Raw genomic sequence first — 21,047 nt, forward strand, 5'->3', positions numbered from 1 at the left:
AATGAAGAAGATAAATAAAGAGGTAAGAAGATTGGAGATATTGATGGCAGATTAACTGTGGTTGAACAAGATAAAAGTGGGATACTGAGATGGGAGATGGACAGTTCAGAATTTTATCTCAGATTCCAAAACATTGAGGAAGAAAAGGGACAACATTTAGCTAAGATAATGATAGAAATCTTGGCTGAAGCTCTGGAAATAACTAAAGAGAAGATGATGGATGGAATAGATGAGGTCTTTTGAGTCTTCACAAGATACGCAATGAGAAATAGTCTACCAAGAGAAGTTCATATCAGATTTACAAAGAAAGCTATTAAAACACAAATATTGCAGGCGGCAAGAGAGAAAACATTGAAATATAAAGATAAGGAGATCGTGGTCCTGAAACAAGTACCCAGAAGAGTGAGAGAGATGAGAAGAGAGTACCGATTCCTGACTAAAATCCTACTTTAAAAAGAGGTGAATTATAGATGGTTGATTCCAGAAGGTTTAATGTTTACATGTCAGGAACAGTGACACAGAATTCATTCAATTGAGAAAGCAGAATTATTTTACACAGAATACTTTGGAGGGAAAGAGGTGGAGACAGAGAAAGAAATGTCATTAATTGAATTCCAAGAGGACTGCCAAACAGAGATTGAAAAAGAAGAAGATGCAGTAGGTGGAAAGGTGGAAGCTAGAGAACAACGAGAACCAAGATCTACGAGAGCTGCAAAACCTACTTATAAAGTATAATCATGGAAGAGAAAAAATTGATTACAATTAATATAAATGGACTTAATTCAGCTGTTAAAAGGAAAACTTTCCATAAATTAGAGAAATTAAAATTTGATATAATCTGCCTACAAGAAGTACATATTAAAAAGCAATATGAACAACTGTTGATACAGCCAAAGCTAGGGAAAATATTTACTTCTTTGACACAATGCAAGAAAAGAGGAGTGGTTTTATACATCAAAGATATTATCCCAGCAAAATTGATTCATACGGATGATGATGGAAGACTCTTAAAGGTGGAAATAATGGATAACAATATGAAAACACTCCTGATAGCAATCTATGCCCCGAATGAAAATCAAGAAGAATTTTATAGAAAATTACATATGAAAATAATTGAACTGGACTATGTTAATATCGTTATGATGGGAGACTTTAATGGAATTGTAGACAATAAATTGGACTATACAACACAGAAAACAACAAAGCAAAGCAGAAAGACTCTCCCTAAATCCTTTTTTAAAATGATAGATGAAATAAACTTAAAAGATGCATGGAGAGAAAGAAATGCTAAGACCAAACAATACACCTTCTGTTCAAACAGACAATTTATCATGGTCCAGAATAGATATGATATGGATGTCAACAGAACTGTTCACTAATCTCCAAGAAATAAACATTGAAACAAGTACTTGGGCAGATCATAACCTAATGACAATTAAATGGAAAGGACAAAGAAGATCTAGATGGACGTTAAATAACACTATACTGAAAGAAACAGACTTAATACAGAGAATGGAGAAAGAACTGGCTTTTTTCTTTAAAGAAAATAAAAAAGAAGACACATCAATGCAGAATGTATGGGATACAATGAAGGCATATGCCAGAGGCTTGATAATAGACTATACAAGGAAAAGAAATATCACGAAAAGACTAGCCTCTAAAACATTAGAGGATGAGTATAAAGGACTTGAAAAAGAGTTACAGAAAATGCCACAGAAAAAGGACATTAAGTTAAAAATGGATATAATTAAACATAAAATGGGATTAATGGAAAAAGAAGAATTAGCACAGAAAATCAGAGGTGCGAAGCAGAACTATTTTGAAGATGCAAATAAACCAGGTAGATGGTTAGCATATAAACTGAGAAAGGAGAGAGAATCAAGGAAAATATTGCAATTAATAGATGATCAAGGCCAAACTTGCTATGGAAGTAAAGAGAAGAAGAAAATCATACGGGATTATTATGGGAAACTATACACACAAGAAAATATTGATGATGAAAGAGTTAAACAGTGCTTAAAGAATGCTAATCTACCCCAGATTGAAATAATGTTAGAAAGCAATATAATGATGATGGAGTTAACTGAAGCACTTAAGAAGCAAAATAATGGAAAGGCACCAGGCCCAGATGGACTTCCAGCGGAATTTTACAAGACACTACAAGAATCGTTGAATCTTCCATTGTTAGAAGTTATGAATGAAGTTATGTTAAAGAAGAGGATACCCAAATCATGGTCAGAAGCTTATATTACACTTGTCCCCAAAGAGGACGCCGACCCATTACAAATCAAGAACTATAGACCTATTTCCTTACTAAATGCAGATTATAAAATTTTTGCTTCAATATTGGCAGAAAGACTGAAAAAATACCTAAATAACTTTATCCACCCTGACCAAAATGGATTTCTGCCAAAGAGACAAATTAAAGACAATATGAGAGTAATTTTGGACACTTTGGAATACCACGAGGCACACCCTGAAAAACAAATGGTTTTGATATTTTTAGATGCACAGAAGGCATTTGACAATGTGAATTGGCAATTTATGTTATTACAGCTGGAACAGATGGGCTTTGGTAAAAAATTTATCCATGCAATAGAAGCTATATATCACAAACAAACGGCAAAGGTAATGATAGAGGGAGAATTGACGGATTCTATTGATATAAAAAAAGGAACAAGGCAAGGGTGCCCACTGTCACCTTTGTTGTTTGTGTTAACCTTGGAAGTGCTAAATAGAAATATTAGAGAAGAAAAGGATATAAAAGGGATGAAAATTAATAAGGAAGAATTTAAATTGCAAGCATTCGCAGATGATCTGGTTTTCATTTTAGAAGATCCACTAGAAACAGCACTAAAACTGATAGAAAAGATAGAGGTATATGGAAAGGAGACTGATTTGAAAATAAATAAAGACAAAACAAAGATTTTGACAAAGAATATGTTATTAAGACAAAAGGAAGAATTGGTGGATGTTTTGAACATTCAAGTCACAAATAAGATCAAGTACTTGGGGATACATTTGACAGCAAGATCTAGCACACTTAAAGAGAATAACTGTATTAAACCCAAGGAGCAGATAGCGCTAGATTTGGTGAAATGGGAAAACTTACAATTGTCATTAATAGGGAGAATATCAACAATCAAAATGAATATTTTACCCAGAATTTTATATTTGTTCCAAACAATTCCAATTAGGCTTGGAAAAGATTATTTTGAAGATTTAAATAAAATTGTGTTGAAATATATATGGCAAGGTAAGAAAGCAAGAATAAAACTAAAACTCTTGCAAGATGCTAGAATAAGAGGAGGATTTGGTTTGCCTAATTGGGAGTTGTACTATCAAGCTACAAATTTGATGTGGGTTAAGGAATGGATAACATTAAGAAATGCTAGATTGTTGACATTAGAAGGACATGATCTGTTGTTGGGGTGGCATGCCCTCCTATGGTATAAAGGAACTAAAACACAGGGGTACTTTAGAACAGTGATCCCCAACCTTTCTTATGCCGCGCCCGGTATCCCAAACCTTTTTATGGCGCTGGCCTGGTACCGGTGATTATTGGCGCCGCTATCTTTTTTTTGATGAAAAGTGCTTCCGTGACCTCACCGGAAGTACTTTTCATCAAAAGATATACGGGCGCTTAGCGCTCGTGAGCTTTTCCGGCAGAAATGGCTTTCTACCCAGAAAAGCTCACGAACGCTGGACACCGCTTATCTTTTGATGAAAAGTGCTTTCGGTGAGCTTTCACCGAAAAAGCTCACCGGAAGCACTTTTTCATCAAAAGATGCCGGCGCCCAGCAAACCAGCGGCCCGGTAGACTTGTTCCACGGATCCGGTACCGGTCCGCGGACCGGTGGTTGGGGACCCCTGCTTTAGAAGACATTCTTTACGGGAGGTTCTGTGGTTAAATTGGTAGAAGACTAAAAGGCAATGTTATTTGAAAATTCCAGTCTGACTATCAACTATTGAAGCATTTTCTTATCCTATAATATATAAAAAGGAACAAATAGTTAGATATGGTGAAATATTGAATGAAAAGGGTGAACTTAAATCTATGCAAAAACTAGAGGAACAAGGTATAAAGATGAATTGGTTTTTATATGCGCAAATACATTCAAAGTATGATGAAGATTCTAAAACAGAAGGTTTCTATGATAAATTGACTGATTTAGATAAGGTTTTGACAGGTACTGATGAAAAGATGATTAAAAAATTGTATGGATATTTATTAGAAATTAAACTAGAAGAAGAACAAGTCAAAGAAATAATGATTGCTTGGGGGAAAAATTTTGGATATGGGATTGATTTAGAGAAATGGCAAAAATTGTGGTCTCAAAATTATAAAATGACAATGTCAACAGCATATAAAGAAAATTTGTATAAGACGTTTTACAGGTGGCACTTTCCCCCCCGACAAGAATAGCAAGAATGTTCAAGAACAAATCTGAAAAATGTTGGAAATGTCATCAGACACCTGGCTCATATTACCATATGTGGTGGACGTGCGCGGATGCTAAAAAATATTGGACTAAAATCCACACATGGTTGGAAAAAATGACAAAAAAGCATATAGACTTGAAACCAGAGATATTTTTATTGGGAATTTTACCTGAAATATACAGTAAGGAATTGAAATATTTGATTGTAAATGTATTAACAGCGGCTAGGATTGTATTTGCTAAAAACTGGAAAAATGAGAAAATACCAATGCAGGAGGAAGTTATTAAGAAAATATTGGAATGTGCTAAAATGACTAGATTGACATTTGAAATCAGAGAACAAGATAAACAATTTTATAAGATTTGGGATTTATTTTATCAATGGTTAGACAATAAAACATGGTAATGAAATATGTAGATTTTTAGAATATAATGAATATATAAAGATGTATTATTTTTTTCATAACTACAATATAATTATAGGATAGATTTGGGATGATAATATGAATTGTCATAAAACAAATCAAGTAAAATATGGATTATCTCATAAAACATGAATGAATAATAGAATAGTCAAATGATTGATTAACAATGATATTAATGTATTTAGGAATATTTGATTGACAATATGAGAATATATACAATGTAATTGTAAGTGATGACTATGAAGTGGATGCACAAAACAATTTGTAAACCAACCGACACACTGTATGTATATATGTGGAAGATGGCTTGATGTTTTTATGTTGTGTTTGTCTACGTTTGTCTTAAGAAATAATAAAACTTTTTTCCAAAAAAAGAAAGAAAGCTCAAACTGCTCAAGGAGTTGCTGATACAGTTCTACAGAGGAAAAATATCTGCACCTCTATAACTGTCTAGTTTGGTTCTGCAATCCAACAAGACAGAAACAGACTTCAGAGGATAATTAAGACTGCAGAAAAAGCAATTACTACCAATCTGCCTTCCATTGAGGATCTGTATACTGCACAAGTCAAAAAGAGGGCTGTGAAAATATTTACAGACCCCTCACATCCCAGACATAAACTGATTCAACTCCTTCCCTCAAAACGACACTACAGAGCACTACACACCAGAACAATTAGACACAAGAACAGTTTTTTCCCAAACACCATCACTCTGCTAAACAAATAATTCCCTCAATACTGTCCAACTATTTACTAAGTCTGCATTACTATTACTATTAATCTTCTCATCACTCCTAAAACCCATCCCCTCCCACTTGTGATTGTTTAACTATAACTTTGTTGCTTGTACCCTTACTATTTATATTGACTGTTTCCTAGTATGATTTGATTGCTTATTTGTACCCTATTATATTAAGTGTTGTACCTTATGATTCTTAACAAATGTATCTTTTCTTTTTATGTACACTGAGAGCATATGCACCGAGACAAATTCCTTGTGTGTCTAATTCATTATCATTCATTCATTATCATTATTAGAAATAAACAAATGGATTGTAATCCTCATGTAAACCAAGTAATCCTTTATTGATATATTATTTTGTGTATGCTAAGAAAATAAAATTAAACAATTACAATACCAATAATGAGGAATAATTTTTGCACAGCCCACCTCCACCCCACCACTTCAACTAAAAAGGCATCTTTCAACTGGAATAAATAATGCAAATCAGCTCCTTAATCTTAATCTTTTCTTGTTTTTGATGATACTTCACAGTATATTATATTTTTATTTGTTTATTTATTACATTTTTACACTGCACATCTCCCTTAAATGTTACTTTGGGCAGAGTCCAGTTGATTACAAACTCTATAATTGTAAAATTCCAATGTTATTTATTAATTAGGCTGTTCTTTTTCATTGATAGGATTGTTGTTCTTTTGTAGACTAAGTTTGATTATAGAACTTGATCTATGCATGCATACTTACATGTAAGCTTGGATGGTAGGTCAATACACCATCGTCCCCAAGAGTAACATATTTCTTCTTCCACTCTTTATTTAATGATTTGCCACTTCTCTTTAAAAGCATTCCCTGTTGAAAAAAAATAGCAAAGCTAAATTAAAACAAATTATTTGTCCACAAATTTCTGAACTATAGAATGACTTGTTTTAAATTAGATTGAAAGAACATGAGCCAGGACCAGCACTAGAATAAATAGTGCCTTGGGAATAGTATTCTTTTGGTTAACCTTTTATTAGTTCAAATGCTGAATCATCTCTGTTAGGTTTAGAGGGAACCTTGGACTTGTTTCGAAGGCTCTGAGACTCTAGCTGATGTTTAGAGGGCAACAATGGCCTTGAATCAGTTTTTTTTCACTAATGCAGTCTGCCTGCTACCAGAAAAACTCCCCAATTTATGGAAGAAGATGAAGCAACTTAGAATGCTACTTCTACTTTGTAGTCAATTTTTTTCCTCTTATCTTGTCAGTAGATAGATGGCTAGTAGCCCTGTTCAAAGTGAGCAGACCCTCTAACTAAAGAGGGGCCAGAGAAACATCCATAATACTTTTGAGAAATCAATTTAACACATCTATTAGATTTATTATCAATTAAAATTTGTTCCTGTATAGCTGAATGAGATACCGTGTTTCTCATATAATAAGGCTGGGTCTTTTTTTTTTTTTGAGCCCGAAAAAATGGCTAGGCTGTCTTTTCCGGGGTGACTTAATTCCCCCCTTGCATCTTCGGGTGGGCGGGCGGCGACGGCTTGGATGTTGACCTCGGCGTTGGTGGGGCAGTTCGTATTGGGGTCAACGCAGGCAGCACCATATCCGGTGTGCAACAAAAGTACTTCCTAACGGCAAGCCCCCCACCATTCCCCCCATTTCGCATGTTTTAATATAGGCCTTAATTTGGGGGAGGGGCTTAATTTCATTTCATGCCTATAAAACATGCTGGGACTTCCTATTGGGGGAGGCCATATTGTTGGAGAAACAGGGTAGATCTGTTTGGGTTACCTAGGAAGAGTTTGACCTGTTGCTCCTGAGGAAGTTTGACCTGTTGCTCCTGAGGGTCTTTGGAGTTATAAGTGCACAATTTGTCAGTCTTTAGTTTCCACGTGAAGAATAAATGGCAGTTATGACATTTTGTGCACCAATTATGTCCATTCTTGAATCAGGAGCCTAAGGCATGGTCATTCATGTTCTAAATGGGTTTGCTCATTAAGGTCACTCAGAAGTTGCAACTAGTCTAGAATGCAGTGATTGGCCATGGTATGATCAGGTAACACTACTACTTTATGAGACTCCCAGGAGGTTTCTAGAAGAGTACTATTTACGATCTATAAAGCTCTTCATAGTTCAGGTTATTTGTGAGAGTGTCTGTCTTCTGCCCATCCCTCAAGATCTGACAATCGGGAGCCTGCGCTAATCTTTCTATCAAACAACTTTACCTGATGGGACCAGAAGGCATTGTCTGTCATGATACCTACCCTTTGGAACAGCGTAACTTACCACTTAACCCAAGGTTCAGATGGCCTTCTACAAAGTGTTGAAAACCTGACTCTTCTACCAGGCATTGGACTAGGGTGTTACATATATAATGGTTTAGGGCAAGGGTCTTCAAACTTGGCTAGTTTAAGACTTGTGAACTTCAGTTCCCAGAATTCCTGAGCTAACATGACTGGAGGAGTAATTCTGGGAGTTGGTCCACAAATCTTAAAGCTGTCAAGTTTGAAGACCCCGGGTTTAGGATAATGATTATAGTTGGCACCAGTTAATTATTGTTTTTATTTTTATTTTGGTTGTTTTTTAACAATAGATATCTAGTGCCATCTTTTGTGAATTGGGCAATCTTTAAACGGATTAAGTAAACCCAAGTAGGAAATATAAATTAGATTTTTTAAGATTTTTTTTTTAAAGAAACAAGCTGAAATGTGGTACACAGTTGCAGTTGGGTCCCCTGAGGCACATATTAAAAATCCTATTAAGCAAGAGCAGCCATTTTTGATATACAAAAATAACTATCCTACTAAGTGAGATTCTGTATCAAATAGAAGGAATATTCTGGTGTGCCATTGTTTATCTATTTGCTAAGATTATGTATACTATCAAAACCCGACTATTACAATGATTGATAAATATTGAAAATGAAATCTGTATCAAGTTTTTAATGTCCACAATCAAAATGACAATTTATAACAGATGAAATCCAATGCACTGAAATCCTCACACTGAAATGTTATTCAGTTTTACACAATCTAATTTTAATTCATTTTTTAATCCACTCCTAATATATAGAGTAAGACTACCAAATAATATTTAACAAATATTAACTTTACAGTGTGTATGAGCACATTTACAGGCAATCAACATTTATATGCCACAAGATGATGACTTTCTTACTTATTTCAATTTCTGATGCCTGTCTGCAAGGTTTTAGAAGGTTTGTTTTCTGTTTCTCCCTTAACATGGCTTCATGAAATGAAATATGAGACAGTGCAACCAGGTGAGTATTATCTATGGCAAATATTTATTTATTTAGTCAAAAAACAAGCATGCATGGTCTTGCCTACAAAGCATTCAAGTAACATGTCATTCAGCTTTCATTTTCAACAATTATCTCATGTTTTGTTCTTTAATTTTTTTATTTTTAATATCATAATTCCATCTTCAGTTGAACAGTCATCTTTGTTGAATAGTAATCAAAATCTGTAACATCATTAATTACATTGATATTGATTCTACAATATTAAAATAGTAATCTTCCACATATTAATTCTACAATATTAAAGTAATAATATTCAACATACTAATCATAATATTTGTGTATCTCTTTTAACATATCTTCTTTATTTTGTTTCCCTGTTTCTAACTTCCATTTTTGTTATTTAACCATTATCAATTATCTCTTTATTATTTCTTAATGTACAGAGTAATAGCAATAGCAATAGCTATTGCTATTAGACTTATATACCCCTTTATAGTGCTTTACAGCCCTCTCTAAGGGGTTTACAGAGTCAGCATATTGCCCCCAACAATTTGGATCCTCATTTTACCCACCTTGGAAGGATGGAAGGCTGAGTCAACCTTGAGCCTGGTGGGATTTGAACTGCCAAATTGTAGGCAGCTGGCTGTAGTAGAAGTGGTTTGCAGTACTGCACTCTAACCACTGCGCCACAGAGGCTCCTGTATGAAGGAGTCATAGTAACTTCAGAGTAATTTTTTGTGCATTTGTATTACTTTTTCTTTATTACGTCATAAAGAGATCTGTACAACTTTTGGAAAGGAAAGAGGATTGGAATATCATGACTTTATCCTTTCCTGAGTATCAATGCATATTGATGTGCTTTTTTTCTTCTAAATAACACTATAGGAACAATTTTTTCTACATCGTGATGTTAACTGTAACATTGACATATTTCTTTAAATATTATTCATCAAAACCTTATAGCACTATACAAAAAATAACTGTCATTGTGATATAAACGTACATGAACGCAAAGACTATTTATATTGTATTATTTGTGCTAGGATGTCATTTATATGTCATCAAAAATTGTGATTGTATTAATTTGCATACAGAATGAAAAATGTTTCAATACACAATACAGCTTTTAAGCCACATAAAAAATATGTGGTGGGATTCAAATAATTTAACAACCGGTTCTCTGACCTAATGACCGGCTGCATGGGCATGGCTGGGTGGATGTGGCCAGGGCGTGTGAGCAAGAGGTGTGAACTACACAGAAATACACTTTTGTTTGATTATGAAGAAATATCCCCAAAGCCAGATGTACACTAAATGTAGACTGACTTTTAGCTACACACCTTCCAAGCAAACAGCAAATTTTGAAGCTCCAGGAAAAGAGGATTCATTTTAGGATGAGTAACCACAGTTTGCATGTTGGAGGTTCCTATAGGAATGCTGGGAAACTCTGTATTTTAAAGAACATTTGAGGGAGGGGTACAGAATAGCCCTTCTCTGCCTGAGACTCGGCACCAATCAAAACACTGTTTGTGAAGCAACTGATCAACACTAACAGGGTAAGCCACTAGTATATGAAAATAAGAGCAAACTCCACTCCCTTTTAGTACTGATGATGTTACCTAGTTTGGTAATGAAACATCTGCAAGAAAACCATCAAGCTCAGAGAGCACCAAGTTCAACCCTGAGCTACAAATATTCTCTTCTGTCGATAAACACTTTGTGGTTAGAGGGACTCAGAGCCTGCCTTATATGAGGTGGCTGCCAGTGGACTTCATTCTAAAGTTTGATATAATTTCTGTAAATAAGGAATGTAGAATTATAATGGCTGAGTATTTGATCCTTCATACATCAAAAAAATACAAAGCTAAGGGATAAACAAATGAAAAACAGATTTGAAAAAAGAAAACGCTCAGGAAAGAAAAAGAATGAAAGTGTAAGAAAGAAAGAAAAGAAGGAAAACCGAAAAAGAATGATTTCCAACTTTCTTTGATACAGATGTAAGTAAAAAATATACCATACTCTTACTCTAAGATTATCATTTATCGACATTATTTCCATAATCCCATATCTAATCATCAAAGCCCAGATCAACTTTTAATTTCATTTTCTCACAAAAAGTCCAGTAATGGTTCATATCGCTTTAATCACTATTTGTTAAGTAAACCACAACTGATTTATTTAAGTGCACCAAACTCTAAATAAAACATGAATGGAAAATCCTAAACTCTAGTGTAGACCCATGCTTCTCAATGTTGGCAACTTTAAGGTGCATGGACTTCAATTCCCAGAATTCCGCAGGCAGCATGAAGTTCGCCCATCTTAAATTTGCCAAGACTGAGAAATGCTGATTTACAGATAGGGATTTTTCCATCCTTCTTTTGCTGATTCTTACTTACTTATGAGCAATCATAATGCAAAGTCCTCACTTCCACCCCGTCCCAGAACAACCACAATTCCCTCACTAACCTGCTTTCCAGCTCCATTCTCCTGCGTGCAGGGCAACAAAAGAAGACCATGTGACTACCAGTTTTTAAAAAGTTCAGTCAGATCTTCCAACATTTCAGGGGGGGAAAGATCTCATGAAATTGGAAGGTTTGAACTTAATTGATTCCTCACTTGGTGCAGAATTAGTCTTCCAATTGATGTCAGGGTAATTGAAGTCCCCCATAACTATTGTAGTGTGTTTCCTACATATATTTGTTAATTGGTTAGCAAAAGGGACATCTATTTTTTTCTGCTTGATTGAGTGGCCTATACTTTACACCTATGGCCATGTCATTCTTTTTATCTTTTATATTGACCCATATGCATTTCTGTAGCAATGTAGTGGTCCTTTACATACAACTCCACCTCCTCTTTTATGGGATCTAGTTTTTTTTTTTAAAGAGTTTGTATCCTTCTATCAGTATGTTCCAGTTTCTGTTATTCCAACTATATCATATCATGTATTCATGTATTAATATTTCAAGTTCACCTTTTTTTTAGGGATATTGGATAGACGTCTCTTTTCTAAGTGTTTGCATGTTTTCTTACAGGGGAGGTTGTGGATGAGTATTTTCAACAAGGGAAGCAACTGGTTGCTCAGTTTTAATAGGGCTGCTTCTGCTTGGTTTAGATTGGGTAACGAGATTGTTAGATATGTGCTGCTTCTTTGTTTGATTATTGTGTTACCTTCTATATGTGACATACTTTCATTTGTCTTCCTCCAAGGGTTTATCAGCAGAGTCAAATCTTCTGGGAGTTATTTGTTCATTATTTGGTTCAATTTGGACATAGCTTTCTTGCGTAGGTTGGAGTTTGGCTAGAGCTGCTTCTAAATCCCTTACTTTTTCCTCCAGTAGTTCACATTATATTTAGATTTTATATTAAATTATATTTAATACATGTATAATTTGGGTGTTCTTTGGGCATAAGACCAGGGGTGGGATGCTACCGGTTCTGCCTGGCTCTGTAGAACCGGTAGCTCTGAACAGCAGCAGACACAGAACCGGTTCTGCGCAGCGCTTATCAGCTGTCCGTGAGGCACAGCTTTTATTGTATTACACGTGTGCACAGCACGCAAAATGTAAGTACCAAACCGGTAGTAACACCAGTTGAATCCCACCCCTGCATAAGACATACATGGAACATATATTGCATTCCATAATAGTATCAGTCACCTGTTCCATGAGTTTGTTTCTTTTTGCTGGTTCTTTTAAGGGCAGAAAGTTCTGAATCTTTTTTTTATTTTTTCTGCCTTCTAATGCTTGTCTTTATACCTTGTTATTTATTTTACTTGCTTACTATTATGTTAGTTTTATTTATCCCTTTCTTCCCTATATTTTAAAAAAGTTTTTGAGTTCCAGTTCCCCTTTATCTGATTATTTAAGACTTGCATAATTTATTTGATTGACCTTTATTAATCCTATTCTTCCTTGATTTCTAATTTTCCACTCTTGTCCTTATTATTTGCCTATTTATTTATCTTTTATTTTCTGTCTTGTATTTATTTTTATTCTCTACCAGGATCTGCCTATTGGACCTCAGGCTTAATTTGTTGCCTTCACTTCCCTTGTTTGCTGCTCCAGCCTCTTGTTATTTCTCTGCCAGCTCCCTTCTGTCCTTCAGTGCTCCAGTCTTTTCAGCCTCACCTGGACAGCTCTCTCGACCTGCCATGCAGCTTTCCAGTCAGCTCAGCTCTGCTGTCAGTCTGCTTCACTAGCCCTCCACTCAGCTCCACCGTCGCTTTTCCACTTGCTCTCTGCAGTGCTCTCAGGCTCTGCTCCTGCAGTGCCCTGTGCTGCTGCTTTCTCCCTCTCTCCTCCCTGCTTCTTTTTGCTTTGGAGCCATCTCTTTTTCCCCAAAGATGCGAGGAAACGCAAGACAGGAGGTTCCTGTATACCAGGCCTGGGCCAAAGCCAGTTGAGAAACCCAAGCCATGCGCTGCTGAAGTGCACGTGTTTCCTTTGAAGCAGCTGCTGCCCTCCAGGTGAGAGATCTGTGGCTCAGTCTCTCTGTTGCTCAGACTCTCTGGTCTCAGGTTATTGGGACCTTAAGAATGCTGCAAAGAGTGCAATCCCTTAAACCCCAGAAGATCTAGACTCACAGCATCCTACTGAGCCTCCGGAGTGGATACCTCAAGCACTCACAACTGCTCACCTCATGCAGCACCTGGTACTTTGAGCTTTCTTTGTAGTCTCATACTCCATATATTTAACATCTGCCGTGAAGAAGACCTGCATGCCTATACTGATATTTAAACCATCAAAAATGGCAAAATGGAAAGTGGATTTTGAAAACAGGTGCTATCAAAAGAGGTGGGAGGTAGAGTACCCATTTTTGACATTGAAGATAAGGCTGTATGCCTTGTTTGCAGAGCTAATGTGGCTGTATTCCAACCCAGTGTCCACACTCACGTGAATCACCATGTTCCACCAAAAACAACAACCCCTATTTGGAAGAGATATATGAAAGGAGATATATGAAATGAGTGATTATATACCTAATATCCATCCTTAAGGCTTATAGGATTTAAAATAAAAAAGATCAGTCTCCTATGACTATACTAAAGGCAAGTAATCACAACAAAATTACAATGATAAGGAAGTAGATTTCATTTGGCCAATTTATCTGCAGCCCTACAAGGTCCTTTCCAACTCTGTTAATCTGTATCTAATCTGTTGAGACATCATATGACCATCACCTGTAAATTTACTGCTGGCTTCTCCAATGACTCTGCTTCTTAGAAGCCAGCTGTGAAGTTTGTAAATGGTAATTGTGTGACCATGGGATGCTGTGACAGTTGTAAATGCCCTCTAATTACAAAGCACAGGAATCCTTAACACCTGACTTCAGGGATGCTGTGACAGTTTAAAGGAAAGGGTTGGTTGTTTCTTTTTCGGTACTGTAAAAACTTTGACTGGTTGCTAAACAGGGCAGTCATTAAATGAACACTACTTGTACTAGCTTTAACAGCTGTTAAAAAGCTGTTTTACCAGCTTTTTTAAAAAAGTATGCTTTTGTAAGCAGAAGCAAAAGCAACTTTGTTTCTAGTCCAGAAAGTCAATGTGATGTGAAATATATAGTACAAATTTTAAATATTACAAAGTTAACTTTATAGATGTAATTATTATCCAAAATCTATTAAGAAGCCACTGCAGCCCCAATCTGTAGTAAAACATTAGACATAAATGGCGAAGCGCACGTTCACCGAACCAGTTGTTATACCAGTTGAATCACACGCCTGATTATGTTATGCCTCTTTCAAAGATACAGAAACTGTGTAAATTAATCACCATATTACCTTTTAAAAACCTTCAAGATAGATCAACAGGTCATCTGGATTAACCATACTGCTGTTATTTCAAAATCTTTCAAGCAGTAATCTACAATCAAAACTGAAACTTTTCCTCACATTCAGAAGCCACAACCACAAGGAGAATCATTATCACAATTAGTATGGATTTTAACCATAATAATATTAAGCCTGATGAAACTGAAAGTCTAATCTAATGATATATGTCTCTAGTTTTTCCCATTCCATTTTAAGGCAAAGGGGAATAATTGATCACTTAAAAACAAAATAATATTTTAAATGCAACATGCAACATGGGAACTAATTAATATTGAGACCTAGAAATGGATAAACTCTACTTTTGCTTGTTTTTTCTTTTAGGCAATAATAGCTTTCCATGAGTATTTCATCAATACCCATGAAAAGTTACTTCAAAAGTGTATGTGTGGACCACATCAAATACTATTAAATATTTAATAACTGCTTTGTCCCTACACTTACCATTCTAACTTGCTGCCCTGCAAAAACCTTACATGTTGATTGATCTTGGTGACATTACACTTTCATTTTCTACAGTCATTTGGCCTACATTACTCTCTAGTTAAACAGAATGGTACTTCCTTATTTAAGTAGGGGCCAGGGGTATCAACTGTATCCAAACATACACTATGTTCTAATTAATAGGCTCCTGAATACCACTTTTTGTAATGGCATGTATTAATGACCTTGGGAGGTATGCTGAAGAGACAGCTTAGCCCACAAAAGAAATCTAGGTGTGGCAAACACCTCAGAAGGAACTCTCTTTAATTTCTTGAATTGTAAAGGCAAAGAGAGAGGTACTTTCAGATTTGCAGGGTTCTGCTAATGTACAGTACAGTAGAATTAGTCCACCTTGCCCTGCTTCATGTTTGAACTACCCGACTAAGCTGAACCTCTGCACAAAGAAAAGTCAGTGTAAACTCTACAACTTCAAAGAGCAAAGTGATGGTGGTCAAACGCTGCATTGCTCCAGGATGTACATGCAGTTTTATCTTGTTATCTTAGACGGGAAGAATTTGATTGGCCTTTAGATATATTCAGTATTTCCCTTGTATATATATAAAGAGATATTACAGAAGAAATAAATGTATGCTCTGCTGAAAGTTTAGGGCTAGAGAGTTTGCTAGATTACAAGCAGCTGGGCAAGAAAGTTAAGAGTTAAGTGCACAGGTATTTTTTCATCTGTACTCCCAACGAAAAGTCAACATCCACAGTGAGAGAACAAAGATTTTTGCAAGTAAACCACTCGCCAAGAGAACTCTGGATTTCTGGACCATGGTCTGCCCTACCTCTATGATGGGCTTTTGGTAAAGGATGGGCTGCATCTCACAAAAACTGGGAAGAATCATTTCAGAAAATGACTAGTTCAACTTATTCAGTAGAGCTTTAAACTAAAATCGAGGGAGGAGGGTGATCAATCTTTAGGATCTCCAGGACCTAATTCCAAGCAAATACCCCTAAAAAACAAATCAAATAATGAGGTAAGGAGCAATGGGAGGAAAGATAAACTCAAATACCAAATAGGAGATATAGGAAGGACACCTAGAGTCAGCTTAAAAATATACAAATGCTCAAAGTTTGAGGAACAAACAGAGTGAACTTGAATTATTAATACATGAGGGTAGATATGATATAGTTGCAATTATTGAAACCTGGTGGGATCAAACTCATGACTGTAACATACTAATAGAAGGATACAAACTGTTAAAAAAACAGACTCCATAAAAAAGGAGGTGGAAATGCATTATATGTGAAAGACCACTATATTTTTACAGAAATGCACAAAACCAAAGATGAAAACTTTCCAGAATGCATATGGCTCAATACAAAAGGGGGGGAAAAGAATGACATTGCCATACAGGCCACCCAACCAAAAAATAGATGTACTTTTTGGTAACAAATATATGTAGGAAACACATTATAATAGTAACGGGGGACTTCAATTACCCTGACATCAGCTGGAAGACTAATTCTGCATCAAATGAGAGATCGAAAAGGTTGCTTCCTTATGCAGGGAGGCACCCATTTGATCACTGCCCACACTTTTTCCAGGTCAATTTCATGTGATAGCCCAGATGGTCTATCTTCCCTTTGTGAAGCTCACACTTGGAGAGCTTGGCATGGAGCTTTATGGCATGAAGCTTGTTTAGGACTGCATGGCAAGTTTCACATGCTCTGCTTTTGATTTAGTGCAAATTAATATGTTGTCAAGGTACACCAAAATTCCTTTGTAAAAGTGTTCATGGAGCACCTCATTTATCAGCTGCATGAACATGGCAGGGGCCTCTTGCAGTCCAAAAGGGAGCACGTTAAATTGAAAACATCCCAAGGAACAGTTGAAAGTTGTTTTCCATTCACCCCCTTCTTTAATTCTGACCTGGTAATAAGGCCTCCCTCAGGTCCAACTTAGAAAAAAATATTTCCCTTAGACAGCATATCTTTCATTCATATTCAGAGGAAGGGGTCAAGCTACTTTCCAAGGCACCTGAAGGTTAGACAAGGAATAATGGATGGAAACTGATCAAGGAGATATTCAACCTAGAAATAAGAATAAATTTTCTGACAGTGAGAACTATCAACCAATGGAACAGCTTGCCTCCAGAAGTTGTGGAAGCTTCATCGCTGGAGGCTTTCAAGAAGAGATTGGACTGCCATTTGCCAGAAATGGTGTAGGGTCTCTTGCTTGAGGGAGGGTTGGATTAAATGACCTACAACTCTGTCCCTTCCAACTCTGTTAATCTGTTATCATGGGGGGTGTTATACATTTTCCATGCAAACTACGTTCAGACCTTTATAATCCTCACATAAGCAAAGAGACTAAACTTTCTTCTTCTAGAATAACACTGGGCTAGCTACCTTGGGTCTGCGCTTGTTGGATGAAGCCGGGCTAGGTTCTTGTCTATAAAGGCATGTAGCTCCTCCAACTCCCTGGGAGTCATGGAGTATAGTTTCAGCTTTCGCAACTTAGCCCCAAGGATAATCTCAATTGCGCATTCTGACAGCTGTTGGGGAGGAAGTTAATCCGAGCCATTTCACTGAATACTTCAGCTAGATCTTGGTACTCTCAAGGAATGCCCTGCAGCGGCTCACCTTTCGAAGCTGTGGCCGCTTTCTTATTTGGACCACCTCCCTGCTTGTGGCTGCCATTGCTGGAGACCAGTGGTTCCCCTCTTGGGAATCCCAACATCCCCTCTTTCCAGTTCACTTGTGGGTTCCAACGTAAGCCCTAAGACAAGGGGCCTTTCCATCCAGCCACAAAAAAAAAAAAGTCTCGGTGTGTCTCCCCATGGCTAACTTCAGAGGCTCAGTGGCAAATTAAAGTAAAGGAAAAACCAGAAACAGGAAAAGGTTATAAAATGTCACCCAGGCCCCTTCCTGTCAGAATGGCAGTGTCCCGATAGAGATCAATGGGGCCTGGCATGCCTGAAAGTACCTAGTAGAGAATCAATAATTTAGCAAAAATATATGCTTCTCATTCTTCCCCAAATCAATCTTTGGCTCTCAACGCTAAAATTTGGGATACTATGTTAATTCTGCATATAGTCACTATCATTTGTACCACTTATGGAAGGTTCTCCAGAACTGCTGGTACATTTTGTGGTTGCATGGTTTCAGTTGTGAGATGAGATGGACTGTTCTTCAGAAGCAGTTCCAATGACATTTTATTTAAAAAGCTAACATGGATCTCAGTGTTAGAAAGGTCTTTGGAAGAGGCTGTGTTCTAAAGATGTCATGGTCAATCCTATCAGATCTGAGAACAATTAACCAGTGGAACTGCTTGCCACCAGAAGTTGTGGGTGCTTCATCACTGGAGGTTTTAAAGAAGAGATTGGACCGTCAGTTGTCTGAAATGGTAGAGGGTCTCCTACTTGAGCAGAGGGTTGGACTAGAAGACCTGCAAGGTACTTTCCGACTCTGTTATTCTGCTTGTCAGAAGGTTGCCAAAGGGGATCAGTTGCCCCAGATTCTGCAACCATCATAAATATGGGCCAGTTTCCAACCACCCAAATTTTGATCAGGTGACCCTGGGGATGCTGCAATGGCTGTATGTGTGAAAGAACTAATCCCAGAAGCCAATATGGAACAATAATGGAATGTATTTAATATCAGTAAATAACATAATACAAGAATTGGATGGGATTTTGGAAAGAAAATAATCCAATCCCCTAACCACTGCAGAAACCTACAACTTCATCATTTCCAATAGACACAATCCAACTTCTGTTCAAGAAGGAATAGTGAATGAGAACTACCACTTCCAGGAACAATTTGTTCCACTACTAAACAACTCTTAACATTATGAATATTCTTCTCTTCTATAACCCAGGAAAAGAAGATTTAGAAGCAGAAATAAAGAATTAAATGTAATGGATTCAAATATATTTTATTCCAATTACTTGTCTGTAAAATTAGGAACAAGATTATTTCAAGTGGATATTAATTAAATACCCATACCCAAAATCTAGATTAAGCAACCCAGTAATTTCAACCTGCATCCTTTTGCTTTGTATGATGTTTCCTACTTAGATATATAAGGAATTCCTGAAATGTCTAAAAACAATGCTAAAGTTTCTGTCCTGATAGAAACTGTTTCCATAGAAACATCAAGAATACTAGTTAACAGAAGCTTTGGCACCTTACTCCTCCCTAGACAAGCTATTTCACAAACGAATGATTTTTGCAGCTCACCCTATAGAACATTCCATGGAACAGTGAAAAAGAATATAGGATCCTTAGCCCAGTTCCCTTAGGCCCCCCTTTTTTGTTAGTAATATTTCTGTGATTCTACTCGGATATATGGTACAAAGGGTTGCACTTTAATTGAACTGTCAGCATCTCCAACAATCCTATAAAACTTTGATTATGCACGGCAGGGTTAGTGATATACTTGTTATTGTGGATGCCCTATTTGCTAAACCTGAACACCCCTACCCCCGACAGGTCAAACAACCCACGCAACCTTCCTGTCATTAGCTGCGACTATTCCTACCTCACTGCTGTGAAAATCACAGAAGCAAAGACTTCAAAGCCCAACTAGGACTGAATTCGACCAGAAGCTAATCACCCACAAATCCAGCTCAAATGGCAATAATTGGCTAAACTGCTCACCTCTCCAGAGCTCAGCAGTAATTTGGGATAATAAAGAAAAGAATTATTCAGCTAACTGCCCTGAAATGTATGTGTTCTGACCGACACACTTCACATTTTAATAATGATGGACACAAAATCCAATTTAATGTAACATCTACTGAATAACAAACCTAACACTGAAAGAAAATAAAGTATTTTAATGGCCTATATTATTTCACAAAAAGATTTCATACTTCACATTATAGACCAAAAAGGGATTTGAAAGCAATCCTTATGTTGTGAATTGTATTTGATTTCTGCAGTAAGTGAAAATTCCAAGATAAAAATAATATATACTGCATCTATACCTCAAAGTGAATGTCATTGTGCATGTGTCTCTTTTGGGTTTTTCAAAACACTTTGTTTACCATTTCCACTCCTTCTAGAAGCTTAATTTGCATGGCACAGGTCCCTGCTCCAATCCTGGGCATCTTGAGTAACAGGCCATTTTTGCCTAAAACTTTTGAAAACTTATGCTAGTCTATATCATTATAACTAGATAGGTCTCACTTATTATAAAATAGGTGATAAACCTGCAATTATTTTCATCAATGACACCCTTCCTATGATGAAGCAACATAGCATCCTCTATGTTGCATCCTCTAGATTAAACCATAACTCTCAACTACGGTAGTGTTCTTTTATCTTTTAATTTATTTTAAATAACCATCAATATATCATCTTTACAGCAATTTTCCTCAAAATAATTGAAACATATGTTATAACTGTCATTACAGTATCACAAAGTCAAATATATGACTGTAACATTGGTCACAGTTCAGGCAATTGTGGCATCCAGTCACACAAGAAATGCTTGAAATAAGCATGGCAAATTCACATAAGAATGAGGAAATTTTCTAAAGGAGCATAGAACCTAGATAACGAAGGAAAAATGTGTTAAATGCATCTGGCCATCAAAGGATCCTTGGCTATAACAAACAGATCTTCTGATTATTGCTAGAGTATGATAACTTATTTTACCATATTGATTGTAAGACGCTTTTCGGATTCAAACTTTACAGATATTGAAGAAGTTGGCTTATAATATGCATTGTTAAACACATGTTCCCAAGAAAAAGGCAAACTATAATATAGAATAAAGTTATCACTGCATACTATGTAGCCCCATAATAATCTGTCCTGGTTCCTTATAAATTTATTTTGCACTTTTATTCCATGGCAGAAATAAAATACAGAAATCCTAAGAATATACAGTATATTGACAGTAATATAAAATTGATATAATGA

The 21,047-nt window shown here is 36.4% G+C and overlaps 1 protein-coding gene across 4 annotated transcripts in view; it reads right to left on the reverse strand.

Moving 5' to 3' along the window:
- The window catches only part of AGAP1 (ArfGAP with GTPase domain, ankyrin repeat and PH domain 1), a 392,866-nt gene that overhangs the window by 209,245 nt on the left and 162,574 nt on the right, over positions 1–21,047 (reverse strand). For all 4 annotated transcript variants that reach the window (XM_087949347.1, XM_087949345.1, XM_087949346.1 and 1 more), the window contains one exon: positions 6,357–6,461. In XM_087949347.1, coding sequence (XP_087805473.1) covers positions 6,357–6,461 — 105 coding nt within the window. The remainder of the gene's footprint in view (positions 1–6,356; positions 6,462–21,047) is intronic.

This window comes from Notechis scutatus, chromosome 1 (genome assembly GCF_049901735.1).
Source record: "Notechis scutatus isolate UNSWTSFEM ecotype Mainland chromosome 1, rNotScu1.2, whole genome shotgun sequence".
Classification (NCBI taxonomy): domain Eukaryota; kingdom Metazoa; phylum Chordata; class Lepidosauria; order Squamata; family Elapidae; genus Notechis; species Notechis scutatus.